The sequence below is a fragment of the Capra hircus genome, chromosome 2, assembly GCF_001704415.2.
Source record: "Capra hircus breed San Clemente chromosome 2, ASM170441v1, whole genome shotgun sequence".
NCBI lineage: Eukaryota > Metazoa > Chordata > Mammalia > Artiodactyla > Bovidae > Capra > Capra hircus.
The window spans coordinates 25,320,390-25,342,546 of record NC_030809.1 but is presented as its reverse complement, the minus strand read 5'-3'; the positions used below and the strand labels follow the sequence as shown (position 1 = coordinate 25,342,546).

Genomic DNA, 22,157 nt, shown 5'->3' with positions numbered 1-22,157 from the left:
AATTAAATTAGACTTCAGCCTCCGAGTTGTGTGTGTGTGTGTGTTTTCAACGGTTCAGCCCCGCTGGGGAGAATACTCTGCTTTTAAAAATGGTAGCAATTGCCCTTGAATGGCAGCAGCCCCAGCTAGACAGCCCGAAAGACTAGAAACATTTTGTAGGTGAAATGGCCACTTTTTCCACGGCTGGAGAGTCCATAAAACTTCCTGGCGCAGCAGCTCTTGGGGCTCATTGAATAATTCATCCCTCATTGCAAGCCCATAATGTCTATTCTCGGCCCTTTGTGGGGCTGTTTTCTCTTCTTTTCTCCTTGAATTATAAAAAGGTTGCCTTCCTTTGTTCACATCAAGCTGCTGCGAGCGGGAGCTTTGTCTGGGCCGAGCTAAAGTGTGAGTTTCAATGGACTCTCCCGGCTTTGTCTCCCAAGTTCATCTCCAAGTGTAGATTGTGTAGAGAAGGCCTTCTTTGTAAAAGCTGGAAAAGTTGTACAAATGTTTGACCAGCTCATTTGGGGCGTTTTGTCTCCTAGGCCCTCGGCTGCCGGTGCGGCGATGGAGCTGTGGCGCAGGCGCCTCTAGCAACAAGTAGCAAAGCCTGGCCACCTCCACCCTCCTTCCCAAGCCTCCTTCTGGGTTCAGTGCCTGCAGGGGCCTGTTGGGTTTGGGGTTGGCTGGCTTCTTGCCTTCTTCCCTCCCCAGCATCTCCAATACAGCATCTAGACCAGGACTAATAGCCAGGCATCCTCTCAGAGACCAGGGCAGAAAGGCACCCCTTCAAAAAGAAGGGCTTACACTGAGTCTGTGTGAGACCTCTGCTTCAAAGGAGGGAAGCCACAGGGTATGCGTCTTCTTCACTCAACCTGCCCTGGGTTTTTATGTCTTGATTGCCTGTGTGTGCCAGAGCACCTAGGCATCGTTTTAGCCCTACAAACTGTGGTTTGGATTTGTAACATCTAAGTCTGTGTCTCTTCGAAGTTGTGTACAGATTTGGTATTGATTTGTAAAGCTGCCGGCTCCGGAGGGCCAGTGGCCTGCGCTGGAGTTGAGCAATGAAAGTAAAAAAAGCGACCAGTTTCCCGAACCACAGTCCTACCCAGGACACCACTGGTGGAGGGCTCAGATCCAGTAGGTCGAAGTAGTTGACCACTCCAAGCCCACCTGGAGAGCCGTCTGCCCTTCTAAGTCAACTCAAAAGTCCACTCAGCCTCAGGAGTCTCAGCCCCCAGCAAGAGAAGGCCATGCATGGGTGGGAACACCGGGCAACTCCCGACCCTTTGGGCCTCGAAAGAGGTGCAACCATCCCCCAAGCAAAAAGCGCTGAGAGGCAGAACTGCGGAGACTCTCCTTGTGCCAGGATCCCTTCCCAGTTCAGCTCCCACGGGGTGGACTTTTTCCGTGGGGCTCTGAAGATAACCCCAAGCCTACATGTAAGGCTCCACAGGGGAGGTTTTTCTCTTGAGGCTGACAGATCACAGCCAAGAAGAAGACACCCCTGGGAAGAGAAAGTGCACCCACATTGTGAACCCAAGAACCCAGAAACCCCTTGCTTGTAACTAGATCTTAGGCTTGTTTTTCTTCCCAGGCACACACAGTTCAAACCCTACCGCACTTGAAGATCAATTTAAAACAAAGGAAAAACCACTGATGTATATATATACATTTATAAGGCAATCAGTGTGATGTAACTTTGAGAACCTACTGCTTTCAAGAGTTTTGAGTCTCTCTTCCTCTCCCCTGTCTACCCACCTCCTCAACCAAGGAAGCTCTTTGGAGACTTTCCTAAGGGCGCAAAAATTTCCTTTAACCTCAGGAGGCTCAAAGACTGGCCCCCAGACCCCAAACTGCTCAGATTCAGTCTTGCTAGCCTGCGGGCAAGAGGGTAGCCCCTCAGCCAGACCGCAATTTGTAGTTCTAGATTCCGAGAGACTGTGAGTGGTACGGAACAAAGATTTATGAAACAGAAAAGAGAGAGAAAAAAAAGATTTTTGTTTTCAATGAAAGTGCATCTCGGGTCTTTCTCTTCAATGCTCTTACCCGGGTGCAGTGGATACGAATGAGGAGGGACCGTGACATGAGCCGGGGAGGCGCAGCCCTGGAGCCTCCAAGGTCAGAGCGCGGAGTCCGAGAGGCGCTGGCCCGCAGGGCGCCGCTCAGAGCGCCGCCGCTTACCTCGCTCGCTCAGGATGCCGTCGATGCTGTGTTTCGCTTTCTTCTCACTCTCCTCTGCCTCCTTCCTCTCCAGGTCGGCCTCCTCCTCTTCGCCTTTCCCGAATTTACTCCTCAGGATGCGGCTGATGGAACTCACTGGGGGCGGGAGGAAGAAGGGGGCGCAAACGACTGAGATTTGCAGGATCATGCTGGAAGGGGCTCCCAGCTCCTAATCGGAGTGGGAGTGAAGAAGGCCTGCCCTGCAGAGTTTGCTTCTGTCCCCTCCTGCATCTTTGGGCATCCTTGTCCTTCTACACCCCGCCTCACCCTCCCACTCAACCTGCCCCCACCCCACCCCCATTGTATGATCGTCTTCTAGGATCGCGGAGACCGCAGCCTGGAAAGCTCACACCTCCGGGTTAGGGGCTGGGAACAGCCGTACGGGTCCTCTCTCCCCAGTAGGAAGCCTCCCTCCTGACTCCACAGACGGGTCTCTAGATCTCCAGTCTCAGAGAATTCTCCCGCCAGCCCACCCGGCACACCCCCACCCCAAGCTGAAGGCATTGCGCCCCGCGGTTCGCGGTATGGCAGGAAGAAGGAGAGCGGCCCCATCCCCTGCAATTCGACTTTTTTCTTTTGCGACCATAAAGGGTTTAAATTTCAACTGCAGAATCGTTTCCTATTGTAAAAATCAAAAGAAAATGCACTCTTCCCCGTTTATTTTTTCCAGATTCCAGTCTGGTAAACAAATCCATCCTCTGAAATATCTCGTTCTCGCAGGGGGGGGAAAGGGAGTTTCCTTCTAATTAAAAACAAACCCGTGCGCCCTCGCGCTCGCCCTGCTCTCGCCCCTATTCTCCCTTCGCCTCCCCTTGGCCGCCGGGGGCGCCGGATGGTCCCTGGGACTTTCCCGGAAAAAAATCTCCCGGCCATTGCCGAAGCCTCCTCTCCCGTGAGCGCACGGAGAAGCCTCGGCTGGCGCGGCCCCATCTCCCTTCGGTTAGGGTTACCAAAACATTTGTTTCTCTTTAAAAGGGAACATCAATATTAATAAACGCTTGGCCTCCGCCTCGCGTTTCCTGCCCTGCCCCTTCGACAGAAACCCTCTTTGGGGAGCCCTGAGCGGCGGTCTCTCAACCCCAGGACAAGCAGCTGATCACTCCCTCCATAAAACGGCTAGTTCGTAAATATTTCAGAGTCCCGGAGGGACCGCCTCCCGATCATCCAGATCGATCACTGGGGGTGATTACGGTTCAGATGGCCCGCCCGCGTAATAGCGACTGACGCCTAGCCTTGGGAAGACGCAGATGAGCCTGGTACCTGAGGGTACGGTGTTTCGATCACAGACCGCGTCCTTGAGTAATTTGTCTCGAATTTCCCAGCTGAACATGCCGGGGTTCTCTCTTTTGTATTCCTCTATTTTCTTCTCCACGTCAGGCGTTGTCACCTGCTTTAAGAGAACCGGCAGACTGGCGTTGGTACCCAGTTCTCTGGGCCAGATGTGGCGGCCTCACCGCCTCCAGGCCTGGTGGGATTCTCCTTCTTGTGCCCCATGGCAAGTTTCCCCTGGTTAGCAAAAGGACCCCAACTCTCTGAGCAGTGTACTTTAGAAAAGGGCAGAGAGAAAACCATCCCAACCCTCTCCTCCCTAGATCAGCTCTCACAGTTGGGATAAAATAAAAAGAGGTATGACCTCTTGGAAGGGGTGTACTTTCTGATCCGTGGGAATAAAGAAAGGCAACCCTTTACGCTGAATCAACAGGAAAACGAAACTAAAAAAGGAAGGCTTGAAAGAGGAGCAGAAAAAAATCAGGTTAGATCTGTAACTTGGGCCTTTTCAAAGGAATTCAAGGTTTTAGCTCAAGTGAAGAGCAAAATGAAATGCAAAAGTTGAGTGTCCATTAAAAATCAGAGTGGTAGCAAATATGATTAATTGGAAAGACAGGCTCTTTATTCCACTACCACCACCACCACCACCACCCCCCTCCCCAAGAAAAAGAGTTTCCAGAGATTCTTAGAGAGGTTGCAAAGCGGGCTGGCATGCGAGGAAAGGCAGTTGTCTGGAAATTTTCAGTTTACCAGAATCCTTTTGGTTTTGCCCTGTGGCAACCAGAAAATTATACTGGATTTTCCCCACATCCAGAAAAAAGGGCAGCTGTAGGCAATCCCCTCCCACTCAGCCATAGCCAGTGTGATTCTCTTTCCTTTTGTAAGGAGACCCAAAATAGTTTGAGGATAGCACCAAACTGCCTTTTAAAAGCCAAGTCATCGGCTCATTACAAAGAAAGCAAATCACCCTAGCTTTTGACTCCTTGAAGACAATTTGGACTGGAGGCAACTGGGGAGAAGAGTTGGGAGTGAAACCATTCAAAAACCCAAAGTGGCTCCTTGGATTAAATTTGGAATGGGCAGTATAGTCGCTGGGAGCTTGGGAGATACTTGGAGAAGAAACCAGCAACAGGTGAGTACAGCTTGGATGCTTTGGGTGTCTGCCTATTAAAACAATTTGATGAGAATTCTAGGATTCTGAGGCATACAAAACAAATGCTTTATCTCCTTTGCAAAAATGCTAGAGTTTTCCCTTAGCATTTATCAAGAAGTACCAGCTCAAACAGCACTGTAGACCGTTCTCTTCACCACCACCACCCCCCGCAACACACACACACATACACACACTTTCCCAGACTTGCAAAAAAACACCTCAGAAAGTCCCAGCTGGCAGTCCTTTCCCACTGCCCACTCTGCCCTAACTCCAGACAGGAGGCCCCCAGGGCCAGGCCTGCGAGCTCACCTTGGGCTTGCTGCCACCAATGGCACCAGGGCGGATGGAGCCGGTCTCCTGATACCTGCATAGGATCTTAGAGACGCAGCCGTGGGACACACGCAGCTGGCGGGAGATGACACAGGGCCGGATGCCATGGTGGGCCATCTCCACGATCTTGTGGCGGATGTGGTTGGGTAGTGGCCTGCCGTTGATAAAAACACCTCCAAGCTGGTTGACCCGGCCCTGGCCGAGGGGAGTGGACACTGGGAACAGAAGTCAAGAAGAGAGACAAGTGGAAGATCGTTTGGGGAGAGAGGAGAGCAGCCCAAAAGATGAACCCCAATTTCACACTCTTCTGGCCGATCAGTAAGTTACAGCCTTAGCACTGAAATCGCTCCATTTGGGCTCCCAACCTGAGACCCTACTTCAACCACACTTTTTCAAACTATTAAGCAATTCAAGGGCACATAATCTTGTGTGAAAGGAACTCGCTATAGTGAACCTGTCTTCCCTTTGGACCCAAGAAAGGGAACAATTTGCAGGGACAGGGGGTGGGGTGGGGAGACCTAGAGGCTGGTGAAAGAATGGCCTCCCTGCAGAGAGATGTTCACCCAGGCCTTCTGCGGCTGGCATTAAACCCTGTCTAACTGGGGGGGGGGGGGGGGGCCTTTCTTTCTAAGAAACTTGGAGGAGTTGACAACCCTTTGGGTTTGGGGCTAGGAGTGCTGCAGCCAAAGGTCAAAGAGGGTACTGAAAGCAAGCCGCAGGTGTCATCGCGAGTCACCTGTTACACCTCAGGCCAGAGACGACAGTCCAGTCTGCTCACAGGCCCCTCAGCTCCACTGGTGCTCTGGTTATTATTAATAAGACATCCTATTTCAGACTGAGGGCCAAGCCCAGGCACCGGCAAGGTCAGCACCCCAGCTCAGGTGCCCCAACCCCGCAAACTGTCTAGAAAGTCCGAAAAAGGACTTGCAAGGTCTCCTGCCTCCCTGGAGTCCAGAACCTTCAGACTAACTGAAAGGTGGTCTGCCAAATGGGTTGTGGAAACTTCCAGATGAAGCTGGAGATAAACGAGGCCCTAATTGAGGAATCAATCAATACTAAAAATTCCCCAGCACGATTCTGCACCCGCATGCGCCGCCACAGCTTCTCACCCCCTAAGAAAATCCTCCCAGAATTAACAAGAGTTTAGCGATACAGGAACAGCCGAGGTAGTTTTGAGATGCCTTCGGGGGCACAAAGTGCTGAGAAGTTGCTTGCTGGTGCTCAAAAGCCGGTTGACCCCTACCCCACCAAGGCATTTTCAAAACAACAGGGGAAAGCACACCCGCCCAGGAGCAGGCCTGGCCGCCAAGCTCCAGCAGGAGTTACAGTGAAAAGGACGCTTCGTTTACCCAGAGAAAATCGAGAGGGGATCTCGCCCGACTGTTCCCTCCGGATATGCGGGTACCCCGGGAATAGGCTCCTGGACGCGTCGAAGGAGCCCGTGGAGACCCCGGCTGGGTGGAGCAGCCTGGCCGCGGACCCAGGATCTGGGCGGCGCTGAGGCCCTTTCTTACCTTCCAGCGGGAACCCGCTGCGCGGGTAGTTCTGCCCTGGGCCCGGCCGCATCATCCTGGGCACAGCTCCGGCCAGTGTGGTCATCCTGGGGGCAGCTTCGCTTGGAAATTATATCCAGGTGAAGGCGAAATAGACGAGACAGGCGCTGGTGACCCCAGGCAACTCCCCCGAGCGTGGAGAGTCCCTCCCCGAAAAGGCTGGAGAGAAAGGAGGGACCCGGAAAAGGGGGTTTGCTCGCTCTTAGTCCAAAAAGAGGCTCGAGGTGGAACCGGGGAAAGGGGGTGGGCAGGGAGGCCCCGGAGTCCAGGATCCCGATCCCAGGGCGGAAAAGTTTAGTGCGAGTCTGGGCCGGCGGCCCCGCGGCTGGGAGCGCTGGGGAGGGGGCTCGGAGCTCGGCAACGAGCCGGGGAGGGGGGACGGGGGCGGGAGCGTGGCCGGCCTGAGAGTCTCCTCCCGTCGTGACACCGAGTGCGGGGATCTGGGCTCGGGAGCATTTATTAGTTCTTTCACCCAAAGCTTGGTCAGGAGCCCTGAGCTGCGATTGGCCGACGGGGAGACCGTCCCGGGTGGCGGAGATACGCGCTGATTGGGCGACAGCGGCCACTTTCTCTTCCCATCCCCGGCGGTGCCCAAGCCTCGACCGGCCCCGAGAGGGACCCGCGCTGCGCCTCTAACCTGGGGAAAGAAGGGTAGACCCACGGAAGCCCGGAGAGACAGTGCGGAGGAGATGCCGAGACTGAAGAGGGGTCCGTGCCTCTCTGTCTGTCACTCCATGTATGCCTCTCTCCTTGACTTTCTCTGTCTGTCTCCTCGTCTCTCTCTGTGTCTCTGTATGTCCTTCTCTGTCTCTGGCTCGTCCTCTCATTCTGTCTCTCTGTGTCTCTATGTCTCTGTTTTGCTACCTGTGGCTCTCCCTCTCGCCCATTTTTCTTGGCTTACTGCCAATGAAAGGGGCGCAGTTCCAATAAGAAGGCTTTGGAGCCCCCGACCCCTTTAGTCTTCCTTCCTCTGGCCCATGCCCCTTGGCCTAGGCTTATTATGAGGGTCTTTCCTATGGGGTTCCTCCCAGAAAGAGTCCAGGATGTGCTGATAAGTTCTTTTGTCTTCACCCTCTGGCAGCCAGGACACTGAAGCTTACTTAGGTAGTGGCCGGAGGCCCCAGTCCTGGTTACCCGAAGCCTGGGAAGGGGAAGAGAAAGAAAATTATTTCCTCTTCTTGATTAAAAAAAAAAAAAAACCCTCTCTCAGAAGCCCCAGCTCTAAATCTAGAGGTACAGATCCCCCAATGCTTCGGCAGAGATTCATCTATATGTTAAAGTTTTGCCCGGCTGCAGCGTTTGTTCTCAGGAATTTATTATGGTATTCAGACTAAACTGCTGGAAAAATAAAAGGAGCAAAGTCTTGGCTAGGAGCTGAAGTGTCCCCAGCAGGATATGACGCCAGGAGTGTTGTAAAGACTGTCTGTCCTTCGAGAAGGTGCTATTGTGCACAGGCTTTTATTTATAACTTGGTAAGTGCCAGTGAGCTCGCCTCCTTCACACCCCCGAGTGCCAGCCCCGCGCTCTGCACTGCGCTTTATTCGCTCGAGTCTATTCAGAGACTGTCACTCTGGGCCTGCGAGGTATTCAGGGCCTTAATCAATCAAAAGGATGAGAATCGGGCAGGTTTTTCCCTTTGAAATAAAGGAAACAATGACTTCTGGGCTTCAAGTTCCCCCTTTTCCTTTTACGATTTTTGAATTTTTTCTGTGTTGGAGTTCTCCACCCTCTCTCGTCCTTTTCCCCCTCAACTCATTTGACAGTTTTTACGTGAACTCAGCACCCCCAACCCCAACTCTCCACCCCCTAATTAAGTCAAACTAAGAAGGCAAGATGGGGGGTTGGGGGGAGTATAGCTACTCAACTGTGTGGGAGCCGGCTTTTTAAAACTCCACTCGCAAGTGAGAAAAGCAGGCAGCTTTCATCTCAGCCCAAAGTCAAAAGGTTTGGTTGACTGAGAGATGGGCAATGGAGACACCAGAAAAAGTCTGGACACCCCCTCACCCACCCGAGGGGGGAGGCCCCATGCATTCGCATTACACTGGAGGGATGCTGCTTAGCACGCAGCCCTGTTTAACTTGGTTTTACACAAAATGATTCACTTTGTCAGGGGGAAAACGTTCTCATTTCCTTCTTGCACACTTGAGGGCCACCAAAGCCTGTGTCCTGTTTCCTACGCTACTTCTCAAGAGCTGGGCTTTTTCCAAGTTTTCTGCCACTAAAGCTTGAGCGGAGCAGCCAGAGCACCTTCTAGGGTCCCTGGCTTTTGTTGGAGAAGGGAGGTACCCAAAGTGCGTTTCACGGGAGCAAATGCAAACTCAGCTCGCAGTTAAAAGGAACCTGGGAGCCACTCCCCACCGCCGGCAATGATGGTGTAAAAAACTTAACGGCCAGGGCTGTGTCTCATTTGTTGCAGAGCCGAGGGGCTCGGGCTTCAAGCTCTCCCCGCGGACCCAATGCTCTCTCCCTGGGCGTTCTCTCCCCAGGGCCCATGGATCCGTGAAGGGACACAAAGCCAAAGACTCACTCTCCCAGCTTTTGCATCCTCCTTGCAACCATAGAGCCGGCAGGACCCTTGAATGGGGATACTGCCGATTGAAATTGATTTCGAGTGCCCATAGGTGCCTGGCCAGCATGTGCATCCATAAACCGACCAACCCTTTCTATGAAAATGTACAAATGGAAACCAGAGAGGGTGGAGTGGAGACCTGTGGCCCAGGAGCCTCTCATTCCCGGACTCCCCCACCCCCGCCCGCCAGATTGCTCTGGCATTTATATGCCACCAGTTAACTGGACTGTTCCCCACCCTGGCAACAGCTTGAGGAACCTGAAGACCCAGAGATGGGTGGGAGGACATCCTAAGGTGCTTGGGCCCATGAGATTGCGGGATCACTTCCAAATTCCCCAGAGTCCAAATTCTCTGAGGCTGGTAGACCCAAAGTCTGACTCAGGAGGGCCAGGACAGCAATGTTTCTTGAGACTCCCTGGCTGGTGGTGCCCACTGCAACCAAGTCAGGCAGGGGGGATGGGGAGTGTCTCGCATCACGTGAGCAACTGGTCACCAGAGGACGGAGTGGTTACTGGTTTCTCCCACCTGGTTTCTCAAGAAGGCACCTGATTCTGCATTCCAGCCACTCCTTCCCTGTCTTCGAAAGCTTCAGCCTCCCCTTATTTCTCTCCAAAGTCTCTCTGGAAGCCAAAGCTAGCCCACCGCCTGACTCCTGCAGCAGGAAGCGAGTCTCTTCCAGGCCCCACTCCTGCCTGGAACCTGTAAGCCACCGAGTCCCCATTCTACTCATTGGCAAAGGAGTGACCATGCAGTGGGCTCGGAAGATGAGTGCCTGCACCCTGCAGCCCTGAATCCAGGTTTGGGAGGCAGCATCATTTCTGCTGACAAATTACCCAGAAAGCAGCCAAAGAGTCTGTAGCTCAATTTTGTGAAGGAGGGTGGTGTCCTCCAGCACTATCTGTGCATGTGTAAGATGAAACTTGAGGACAACAGTAGGATAATTCAACCAAAACAGGATCATAACTTACCACTGCTTCCTCCACCCCACTCCCCACAACCCCGTTTCAGAAGCCCTTCAGGTGAAATAGACTGCAGCTTCCCCTCCCAGTTCTGGGGGAGGGGAGGACAATACCCAGCTCCTAGAAAGTTCTCCCTCCTGGCAGGATTGGATGCAGGGGTCTACAGTCAAGTCAGGTTAAGTGAAGTCTGCCTGGGCCAGGTGACACCCAGAACACAGCTCCCGTACTTGCGGGCCCCAGGCCACAGTCTTTCATGATCTATGGACTTCTTAGGCCTCTGAGAGACAATGACCTTATTCTATCCAGACACAGGCCTTAAGAGGAAATTATGATCTATATGAAATAATGTGCCTGAACTGGAGGGTGCCTGCCACCCAGATCTTTTTTTGCCTTATCTGGAGGGAGTAGCATCTGAGGGAGGCATCTGACCTCCCGCCGGGTCTCAGGCATCTCAGGAGGCAGTCCTAAGGCTTGAGAGAAATGCAACGGGAAACTGTCAGTTCTTGAGAAATGTTCCCCAGGAAGAAATCAAAATGCCAGATCCTGACCACGCATTTCTTCCGGGCACCAGATTGGTGATTGCTCGGAAATAAACCCAGGCCTATCTCAGAGCCGGACTTAGCAACTGTCATCAGGCTCCCTGCAGTTTTTCATCAAAAGCTGTGGTGCCTCTATTCTCCCGCGTTGGAAAATCAGTTGGGATGGGGTCGGATTTAGGGACTAGATGGAAATGTGGGCATCTCACTGAAATGTGGAGTGGATCAGCTGCAGTGGTTTTGCCCCTGTAGCTGGGGGAGCCGCCCCAGAAGGGGTTCTCAATAAAGAACATATGGTTTGTGAGAAAAGAAGAAAAGGAGGAAAGGAAAAAGAAGGGAGAGAAAGAAGAGAGACATAAAAAGTATTTTTTGAAAGGTGGTGAGGGAAGGAGAGAATGAATGTCACAGCAACTCGTCTCCTATCCATGTTCATTTGGTTCTGCAAAAATTAGTTTTTATGCAAATAAGGACGGCAGGATTCCAGGGCCTGTTAGGGGCTGGGGGGGGGGGGCGGGGAGTTTGGGAGAAGAGTCTTATAGAATACTACCTTAAAAAAATGTCCTGCCCAAATAGGAAAGAGTGAATGTGTTGGGGGCTGGGTGGGAGGTGTTGTTGAAATTTAGAAGAGAAATTCCCGGTAACTGCTCTGCTGGTGTGTACAAGATGCAAACACGAAGGACCCCCTGTGAAGGGATCCTGGTGTTGAAGGTAAAGACTGAGGGGTCTTGGAAAGGGGGTATTATTGGGAGCAGCTTGGGTCTTGAGGAAGAGAGGAGGTGCGCCGGCCAAATTGGGGGTCTGAAGTGGGGTTCGAGAGCAGAGCTGGGAATGTGCCCATGACCGCTGCGGGAAGCAGGAGGTCTTGGGGTTTCCTTGACATTGGGAGCAGAAAGAAAGGCAAATGACCACACCTGGAACTCCTGCCCCAGAGTGCCTGGAGGGAGTGTCTGGACTGTGAATTCAGATGGAGTGGTGTGGGGTGCAGTGTCCAGTGGGGGGTCCGGGGCAGGATAGGAGCAGAAGGGGTGGGCAGGGAAGGAATGGAGCAGGGTGGACTAATAGGCCTTTCTCTTTGATCAGGCCAGGTCTCTCTCAGACTCCGAGCCAGCATGGTGAGCCACCACTGCCTCTCGACCTGAATCCTTTCCAAGTCCACAAACAATTTCTCTCCCAGGGGGATTTCACAGGGAGAAGAGTGAGGCGGGTGACACAAGGAACAAGAGAGATCCGGCAGGCTGTTCAAACTCAGCCACAGTGAGGCCCCGGGAGCCTAGGGCAGCAGCGCTGGGAGTGAGTCTGGGACCTGCGGTCCCTGGGTTTTCAAAGCCAATCGATGGGTGGGGACTGTGCTGCCAGCTCGGCAGAGGAAACACAACAGGTTGGGGAGCTGGAAGAGGCCAGTCTCCGGGATTTGGCTAAAGCCCTGAGGAGCACGGGTGGGGACCAAAGGGAGATTCTTAGGAAGAGGGTTGCTTGCAGTCTGCCTCCCGACCACCCCCACCCTTTGGAAGCTCACCTGGCATGAGGGGAGGGGGGTTCCTCACCCTGGGATACAGCCTGATCACCCTTCTTTTCAAAGGTGGAGGAGAGGCGGAAGAGGAGAAAGAAAGGAGGAGGGAGGAAGAAAGAAGAAAAAAACGGAAAAGAAATTCACCACAACCAAAACTGGTTATCTCAGCCCTTCAGATCTCTAGATACTACGATGGACACCATGTTCCTTTCTGAGTCTTAATCTTGCTCTCCATTTCTCTTCCCTGCTGGAAAACACCAATTTCCCTCTTCTAAACAAAGTTTCTCTTTCTGGTGCTGCTGCTGCTAAGTCGCTTCAGTCGTGTCCAACTCTGTGCGATCCCAGAGACGGCAGCCCACTAGGCTCCCCCGTCCCTGGGACTCTCCAGGCAAGAACACCGGAGTGGGTTGCCATTTCCTTCTCCAATGCATGAAAGTGAAAACTGAAAGTGAAGTCGCTCAGTCTTGTCCGACTCTTAGCGACCCCATGGACTGCAGCCCACCAGGCTCTTCTGTCCATGGGATTTGCCAGGCAAGAGTACTGGAGTGGGTTGCCATTGCCTGCTCCGGAGACAACCGTTAATCTAGCCTTGGGTTTGGGGTCGAGGAATGGAAGAAAACCTTTGATTTAGAAGTTTGGAGTCGGAAGAACCCTAAGGGGAAACTCTGCAAAGATGAAAACTAATCATCTCATACTGTGAAAGCAATGGAAAGAAGGCAGCCAGGAGAAGTCTGAGCTGGAGCAAGTGTTCGATAGAAGTGCAGACCCGGGACTAACAGACTGCCCAGAGCCCTGTCACAGAAAACTGCCCCGGGTCCCCTAGGGGCCCCGCGCTCAGGTCACACTGGTGGCTTTTCTTTCCCACCCCACCCCCGGAAAGTCCTGCAAGAGGCATGCTGGCCCCCAGACCCCCAACACCCTGCCCGGGGGCCAAGAGTTAAGACAAGTAGCCCCAAGAGAAATGAGCTTCGGAAAGCCTTTCTTCTTCTTTTCATTTCTAAACGAAATCTAATACTATCTGGCTGCAAAAATATATATCACTGGCCCAGAGTCTGAAAGATTAACATTTGGATATGTAGGAAATGTAATCTGCATGGCGAACTGATTCCCAGCGTATCAGTTTAAAGGATAAAGATCAATATCTACATGATGGATATTATATTAATAGGGACATAAATAAAGGCCGAAGAGTCATTCCCCAAGCCTTTGAAGCCGCTTCCCCGCTCCTGGGCCCTCCACGCTGCCACTCGGCGGCGTCCCCCACCTGCCGGCCCCCAGCCCCTGCTGGGAGGGAACACTCCCCGCCCCCCACCTCCACTAGGAGGAAATAAGTTTCCGGCTCAAGAGGGAGGGTTTTAATGCAGCTGAGCTCGAGAAAGAGGCAGCACTGTTTTCCGGGGCTGTAGCAGGTGGACAGTAGGCCGGGACGGGGGCGGGGGGGCGGTATTTTAGCAAAACGCGCCGCTAAGATACTTAGAAACAGACATAGAAGACCCCCACGGGGACACACACAGTCACAGGTTCACACACAGGTTCGCACACGCACAGACACATAGAAATCCACACATGGGCATACTAGCCATACAGACACACAAACATCCATTTCTAGATTTGTTTACACGGTGATACCCACTCACACACGTACATTCCCACGCAGGGGTGAATTCCCAGCATTTTCTGCGCGCACTTGGCCTTAGGGATTCGGAACTGGCTTCTTTCCTTCCCACAGCCCTCTCCCTGCGGAGCATCGACAGAGCCCAGGGATCAGCGATCCCGGCTCCTGGAGGTCCTCACCAGACGGGATGAGGCAGCACCGCCGGGAGCGAACTCGGCGGAGCGAGAGAGAGGCTTGCCCGCGAGGTCCCAACGCATCCTTTGAGGGAGGGGAGGGCCACCTCGACCTAGAGTGGCTGCAGCCTGAGGAAGGCGGTTGTTGAGTCCCGGGGAGCACGCCCCCGAGACGGCGCGGTGAAGGGGTACTGGCTGCGGGACACTTCGATCCGGAATGAGAACGCCTCGGTCCGGGAGTGGCCTGGATACCAGCGGCCCCCTCCACACCGCAAAGCCCGCGCCGCCGAGGGACTTTTCCAAATGCCAATGAATCACCCTTCGCTTCCTCCTCTTCATTAATTAAGAGGGATGTTTGGACAAAACGGTCGTAATCTTTATTAATTACTCAACCCTCGGTGTGCGGTCGCAGCCATCAGGCCCGAAGCGAAAGTACTGGGGACGCCTCATCTCTTCCCACAGCGCCTCTGGGGAGCCAGCCGAGGAGCCGGCGGTGCCCGCCGCGGGCGCACCTTCCTCGGCTGGCGCTGCAGGGGCGGCCGGAGGAGACGCGGTCCTCGGGGCTACGCCAGGCCTCTCCCAGAGCCCAGAGACGGCTGCGCGCCGGGTTCCTAGAGCCCCGACAGACCCCCGACGTCCCCCGCTCCCGTCCCTCCCGCATCGGGGCACTCGTTCGTTTACATACACACAAACTCACAAGCAGACTCGTTCGAACACATCGCCCGGCCCCCGGTTCTTCTGGCCGCCGCCTCCCCAGATAGCTCCCCGCCCTTCTCTTTCATGCTTCCAGGAGCAGCAGGACTAAAATCCATTCTGCGGAGCCCCGAATACTGGCTGAGCCGTGTTCCAGGGGTGGGGTGGGGGTTCATTTACTCCTGGGTGAGGCGACAGGAAGGGAGAGCAGAAAACCCAGTCCAGTGGCCCCAAGGACGTCCCCCCTCCCCGAGAGAGCAGCCCTGGAGGGCGTGGCTGGAAGACCCTAGAAGCCTTCCAGGAAGGGGGGGGGGGCAGGGTGCAAGAGGACGCTTGCTTTGCATAGGAGGGGGTGGGATTGGGGAGGAGGCTCTACTTCTTGGCTGAGAAATCGGGAAAACTCCAAGCCTCCAGGTCCCTTGTGGGGAAGCTGGCTGGAGATGGGGGTCGCCAAATTCAGGTTCCTTCCAGGCAGCCCTACAGCACTCTGTCCTCTGAGGGCAGAGACCCTTGGGCTCACTCAGGAAAGAGTCCTGGGATAGGATGTCTATAGACCACCCCCCTCAACCTGGTCAGGACTGGTCTCTTGGTCTGAGCTCCTCTCACCCCCACCCTCACCCCTCCAACACTATGCTAAGCAGGTCCCATCCTCTCTGGACTTTGAACCTGCACCGTCAGAGATGAGATTCTTCTACTGGAGCCCCTTAAAGAGATTCTGGCCGATGAAAGGGGAGGGGGCAATTCAGGGCACAAATCTAATAGGGTAATTATTTCCAGGGCCATAGCAGCTGAGGTGGGTGCTCCACAAGCTCTCTTCGTGGCCTCTCTGGGCTGGAACAGTGAGGATCCGACCTCAGGGAATGTAGGGTGCACTCTTAGCTGCCTCTCTTGGTTTTTGCAACCTCAAGTCTGGCATGGGGGTTGGGCACTCAACCTCCTGTGCCCTAAAGGACTGGTCCATCCACCCTTGCATCCTTCAGCGTCCAAGGCCAGCAGGCTTTTCAGAGCTTCCCCAGGAGACCGAATGTCTCTCCACGTAATCCCAGCTTTTCTCATGATTGCGGTGCCCAAAGCTACCAAGCCCTGGCCTGCTCCCTGGGGACGCGAAGGCCTGAGGAGAACGGGAATGTGCTATCCTGCTTTGGGCCGAGCTGGCCAGGCCAAGAGGTGCGGGATGCGGTGGCTGGCAAGCACCACCCTCCTGGCTTAAGCTTCATCCTCTGAATGCATCATCTCCTTCTTTCCTGCTGCTTCCTCTGTGTGGAGGCTGGGTACACTCCATGTCCCACAGTCTCTCAATCATTCCTTCCCTCTTCTGAAAAAAATTTCATTAAATGTACGGGTTCATTTACCCACTGGTCACCCCCAGGCCCTAAGACATTTGCAAGCCTGGCCTTTGAAGTCTTTCCCTGGGGCAGTTTTGATTATCTTACTCTACTCACTGAATGGTTGACTTGTCCTCTGGCTGAGTCCCAGAGCCACCCCAGAGCTTTTCGTTTATTACACACATACTTACTGAGCTTCTACTATGCGCAGTTCCAAAAGCTAGGGCTAACCTTGTGATGAAAACAAACCAGAGTCCTCATCCTGACAGAGCCGAAGTCCCAGAAAATAACCAAAAAATAAATAAATAGATGTAATGTGTCAGGAGATTGACTGTAAGTTTGCAGCTCAGCTCTGAAGAAGCTCAGAGGACTTGTGGGGAGAAGGGGTATGCAACCCTGGAGTGAGATGGGGTTGGCGCATTGCTATTTCAAAAGAGTAATTTGGGGGCGGGCTCAGTAGAGGTAGGTTTCTGCAGAGAGCTAGGGTTGGAAGGAGTGATGGCTAAAGGAAGGAAAAGGGTGAAGGTGAAAATACCCAGTAGATAGATAACAGCTTAAGGAGCTACTACCGCCAGTGGGCGGGGCGTTCTGATGTCATCCTGGTGAACTAGGGGCGGGATCTGACCTAGAAAGAGGAAACTTTGGGGGCTGCAAGTCCCTCCAGATGTTTCCCACTGTCCTCTTTCCGAAGACACTTCATTCCAACTACTGAAGGAGTGACAGGGGGACTGAATCTTGCCACCAACAAAAGGAGCTTTCCTTGGAGCCATCCCTCACCCCGCCTCTGAGAGTAAGGTAAATGTCACTGTTGGGGGTCAGGAGATTGAGATTTCCCTGTCGCTCTCTTCCAGGTGTCCCTGGCTCAAAAATTCAGCATGAGCTTGAGCGTATTCTTCTCCTCAGTGCTCATGGTCCAAAAATTTAATTTTTATTTGAAAGAAAATGGGGGACCCAGATGTCCAGGTGTCTTGGTGTCCAGGTCCCCCCAGTCATCTGGACCTGTCATTCCTGCTCCCTAACTAGGAGAGAACTCCTTGCAGGCTGGAGAGAGTTGGGCAGACTACACACGCCCTGCTTCGCATAGCAAGTATGCATGTCCCTCCTAAATGATTCCCACGTCCGCTACCATTCGGAGGGGAAGGGGAGAGAAAGGACTCCAGAGGAGGAGCCCAAGACTCTAGCAAACCAGTCATATTTCCCCAGCCTTGTGAGGTAAATGGGAAAAAACCAGCAGGACCGTACAGGAGAGAATGTCTTCACAGGGCTTCATACATTATTAATAGAAAGGCTTAGTAGCTCAGTCGGTAAAGAATCCTCCTGCAATGTGAGAGAATGGGGTTTGATCCCTGGGTTGGGAAGATCCCCCTGAAGAAGGACATGGTAATCCATTCCAGTATTCTTGCCCGGAGAACTCCATGGACAGAGGAGCCCAGCAAGCTACAGTTTATGTTGTCAGAAGAGTTGGACACAACTTAGCGACTGAACCACCACCACTGCCGCTGGGAGGGTCTGGGATCAAAGGAACCAGCAGATGCAGCAGAAACAGCAGCAGGCAGCCCCCGTGGGGGTCTGAAAGAGGGCCTCGGTTCTCTCAGAACAGCAGGGGACACACTGCTCAACAAAAAGGAGCAGTTCTTACTTGTCAGGAAACAACTGAGAAAGCAAAGTCCTACTCGATTTTGGAGCTACTTGATATGGGAGAACTCTCCCTCCTAAAGGAAATCAGTCCTGAATATTCATTGAAAGGACTGATGCTGAAGCTGAAACTCCAGTCAATACTTTGGCCACCTGAGGCGAACAACTGACTCATTTGAAAAGACCCTGATGCTGGGAAAGATTGAAGGTAGGAGGAGAAGGGGACGACAGAGGATGAGATGGTTGGATGGCATCACAGACTCAATGGACATGAGTTTGAGTAAATTCTGGGAGTTGGCAATGGACAGGGAGGCCTGTCGTGCTGCAGTCAACGGGGTCATAAGAGTTGAAAATGACTGAGCGACTGAAATGAACTGATAAGGGAGAAAAACAGAAACAGTGTGAACCTGCAGCAGAGGTAAGAAGGCCCACGCGGAAAGGGAATTCCTGGGGCATCTCAGATCTGTTTTCTATCTCCACAGCAGGCTGAGGAGGTTCTCAGACAGCCTGGGTTGCTGCCCTGTGTAATGCGATCATAAGAGTCATCCTTGCAATAGAAAGGATCATCACACGTCCCCCAGAACAAGGTCATGTTTCCAAGTAGGGCAGGTGTGCAGCGCACTCTTCTTCTCTGATTGGTGAGGAAGCTACAGTAGCAGAAGAGCAAACAGTGTGGTTTCACTGGGCAGGATGACCAGGGTGGTGGGAGCTAGATTCTGGGGGCACTGTGAACTCTGGAGGGATTGGCAAGTCACTCTGGGAGGGGAAATCAAAGATTTCTGAGCTCAAAAAACAGGAAAGGCCCCTGAAAATCGAAGTTCTCAGAGACAGACAGAAGAGAAGAATTGAAAAGTCCTGGAAAAGAAGAGAATTGCTTTAAGATTGAAAAGGGGAGAGGGAGAGAAAATGACAAAATACTGAAGAAATATGATAAGATATTTCTGATTTTGAAAGTTCTACTTGACATTAGTCAAGGTGGGCTCATAGTAGACAGCACAGAATGACTGTTTCTGATTTGAAGGATACATTTGTGCTGGGAAAAGTCACCTGAATCCCCATTTCACTGTTCCAGAATATGTGGGATGGGGGTGGGGGATAGTTGTATACTAGGGGACAACAGGATACAGAGGGTTGTGAGGAAGAAAAAGATATTAGGAAGAAAAGTATGAAAGTGATGATCCTTCTATGTGCCAGACACAGCACACATATCCTTATTTAGTATTGACTTAAGAATATGTCATTTAGTTTGCTCCCATGGTTTTATACTTAATTTGTGTTAAAAAAAAAAAAAAAGACGAGGAGAAATAGAGATTGGACTTTGCCAGCTCACACACTATACAAGTGCAGGTTGATAGGAGAAAGGATGCATAAAATCAACACTTGGACCAAATCCTTTTAAGGGTGATTTAGTTGCTAAGTCATGTCTGACTCTTATGACCTCATGAATCATAGCCCACCAGGCTCCTCTGTCCAAAAGTACCAAAGTAGGGAGATGAGGCTTATCTTTTACACTGCACAGCAAGCAGGATCTTAGTCACCTGACCAGAGACCCAGCCTGAATCCCCCGCAGTGGAAGCACAGATCCTCAGCCTCTAGACCCCCGGAGAAGTTCTACATCAACCTTTTCTGATGCCATCATCCTCTCGACACCACCACAGGTGGGGGCTAAGCCATTTCTCCATCACCTGTCACAGTCTACCTGCCAGGAATCAGACCACACTTTCCAGAAGACTTCTCAGAACATGCCTGGTGTCCTGGGGTTGGGAGAACAAGCGCTCAGAAAGCCGAACAACTCCTTGGTCCAGAGGCTTGGGTTCCCCGTCTCGAATAAACTATCTTGGGAAAACAGGGGAAATTGTGCAGTGACAATAGAACTTAATGATACTGGCACATTTTCATTTTATAATGAATTAATAGTAATATAATACTATCTAAGAGTAATAGCATATATGCATTGAGCATTTCATAAGTACTGGCATCTTCAGCCCTTTACAAAGACGAATTTACTTACTGTTTAAAACCACGAGATTGTATCCAGTTAAAGTGAGAAAAAAGAAGACCAGCGAGTTTACTTAACTTGCTCTAGGTCACACAGCTAGCAAGCAACAAAACTAGGATTTAAACCCCAGACAACGTGGTGTTGTCACTCCTGTTCAGTCAGAAGCCCAACAAGTTTCTAACTCTCCAATCAGACCCCCAAAGGGATGGGATCTGGGAGCTGGCCAAATACTTTACCTCTCACTGTTTGCTCTGTTCTGTAAATAAATTTCAACAAAAGTGAAGTGAAGTCGCTCAGTCGTGTCCGACTCTTTGCGACCCCAGGGACTGTAGCCCACCAGGCTCCTCCGTCCATGGGATTCTCCAGGCAAGAACACTGGTTCAGTTCAGTTCAGTCGCTCAGTCGTGTCCGACTCTTTGCGACCCCATGAATCGCAGCACGCCCAGCCTCCTTGTCCATCACCATCTTCCGGAGTTCACTCAGACTCACGTCCATCGAGTCTGTGATGCCATCCAGCCATCTCATCCTGGGTTGTCCCCTTCTCCTCCTGCCCCCAATCTCTCCCAGCATCAGTCTTTTCCAATGAGTCAGCTCTTCGCATGAGGTGGCCAAAGTACCGGAGCTTCAGCATTAGCATCATTCCTTCCAAAGAAATCCCAGGGTTGATCTCCTTTAGAATGGACTGGTTGGATCTCCTTGCAGTCCAAGGGACCCTCAAGAGTCTTCTCCAACACCACAGTTCAAAAGTATCAATTCTTCGGTGCTCCGCTTTCTTCACAGTCCAACTCTCACATCCATGCATGACCACTGCAAAAACCATAGCCTTGACTAGATGGACCTTAGTCGGCAAAGTAATGTCTCTGCTTTTGAATATACTATCTAGGTTGGTCATAACTTTTCTTCCAAGGAGTAAGCGCCTTTTAATTTCATGGCTGCAGTCACCATCTGCAGTGATTTTGGAGCCCAGAAAAATAAAGTCTGCCACTGTTTCTACTGTTTCCCCATCTATTTCCCATGAAGTGATGGGACCAGATGCCATGATCTTCGTTTTCTGAATGTTGAGTTTAAGCCAACTTTTTCACTCTCCTCTTTCACTTTCATCAAGAGGCTTTTTAGCTCCTCTTCACTTTCTGCCATAAGGGTGGTGTCATCTGCATATCTGAGGTGATTGATATTTCTCCCAGCAATCTTGATTCCAGCTTGTGTTTCTTCCAGTCCAGCGTTTCTCATGATGTACTCTGTGTGTAAGTTAAACAAGCAGGGTGACAACATACAGCCTTGACGTTCTCCTTTTCCTATTTAGAACCAGTCTGTTCCTTCTCCAGGGGATCTTCCTGACCCAGGGATTGAACCCAGGCCTTCCGCATTGCAGACAGATGCTTTGCCCTGTTCTGTAAATAAATTTCAACAAAAGTTACCTTTAATGCCTCTGGGAGGCACCGATCTATCTTATCTCGATTGAAAATAATTTGGAAATCTACTCCATGTCAGTTCCCTTCAAAACGCTTCCAGTGATATAATCCCACTTTAAATTTTTTGCTTATTTTAAACAATCTTTTTTTCTTACTCCCAGTTAGAGTTTATAACTGTCTTCCCAGGCGGAGAAGAACCAGAGACGCTTAACATCATTAAGCCGCCTCTAATTCGGGCTGGAGGACACGTGGCAGGCAGCTGATGCATGTTTGCAGAAGGAATCCAAATCTTCGTGCCTCCCGCGGATCAGCGCTCTATTTGGAATGTGTCGTGGGCCGGGCTTCTTGAAGTTCTCGTAGGCGCAAAGCCGGGTGGTGAACCTCGCTTAGGATGCCGGCGACGCTGGTGCGGAGAACCGCGAGGAATTTCCAAAAGGACACCGAACACACCAGAGGTACTTCCAAGACTCCATCCCTTGGTGTCCATGTTCCGCTGACCCACGCTGGAAAAACGCGGTGGTAGTGGGGACTGCGAAAGCCGCCGGGGAAATGGGAAAGACGGCGGGAGGCTGGGGCGGGTTTTTGGCTTCTCTGTTATTTTTAGGAATAGATGCGAATGCAGAACTTTGGGACGGGCGCTGGGATGGGCCCGTGGACATCCAAGAATGGTAACGACGCCACGCGATCAGAGACCTTCAGACTCTGAAATCCGGGCGTCACAAAATCCGGAGAGTAAGGGCTGAAGGAAGACCAGTTTTCATACAAAGGCAAAACAAACAAGCCTTTAAGTGTCTTTACTGAGCGGCAGGTTGACAGGATGCCGCGCCAGCGGGCTCTCCTGCGCTCTGCACAGCGGGTTGGTGACAGCGTTGTTGTGCCTTCTGCTTCACCCGGGCCCGCGCCTGTCCTTCGGGATCGCCAGTGTAGGGGTTGCTGGGCTGGGGATTGGGGTCGGGGGCTGCAAAGAGGTCACGTTTGTGTCGCCCCAGTTGTGCGGGAACCAGCCCGTTGCCCCGGGCGGTCTCGAGTTCTCTTCTGCACCGGAGGCTGCGCCGGTGCGGGCACAGGCCGGCCCCAGGAGGCAGACGCCATCCCACCCGCCCAGGAGCCTCCCCGGGAACTTGTCGCGGTGGCTGCCCCGGCCCCGGGTTCCCGCGGAAGGGTGAGCCTCCGCTTTCCGCCCAAGAGTCCTTGCATTCAGCCACGAACCGTCTCCGGCGT

The 22,157-nt window shown here is 52.4% G+C and overlaps 1 protein-coding gene across 1 annotated transcript in view; it reads right to left on the bottom strand.

Annotated features, from left to right (window-relative positions):
- PAX3 (paired box 3) overlaps positions 1–6,942 on the bottom strand; it is a 103,564-nt gene extending 96,622 nt beyond the window's left edge. The window contains exons 1-4 of the mRNA XM_005676604.3: positions 6,472–6,942; positions 4,937–5,172; positions 3,466–3,595; positions 2,167–2,301 (exon numbers count right to left, since the gene is read on the bottom strand). Of these exons, the coding sequence (XP_005676661.1) occupies positions 2,167–2,301; positions 3,466–3,595; positions 4,937–5,172; positions 6,472–6,556 (586 nt within the window). The 5' untranslated portion in view covers positions 6,557–6,942. The remainder of the gene's footprint in view (positions 1–2,166; positions 2,302–3,465; positions 3,596–4,936; positions 5,173–6,471) is intronic.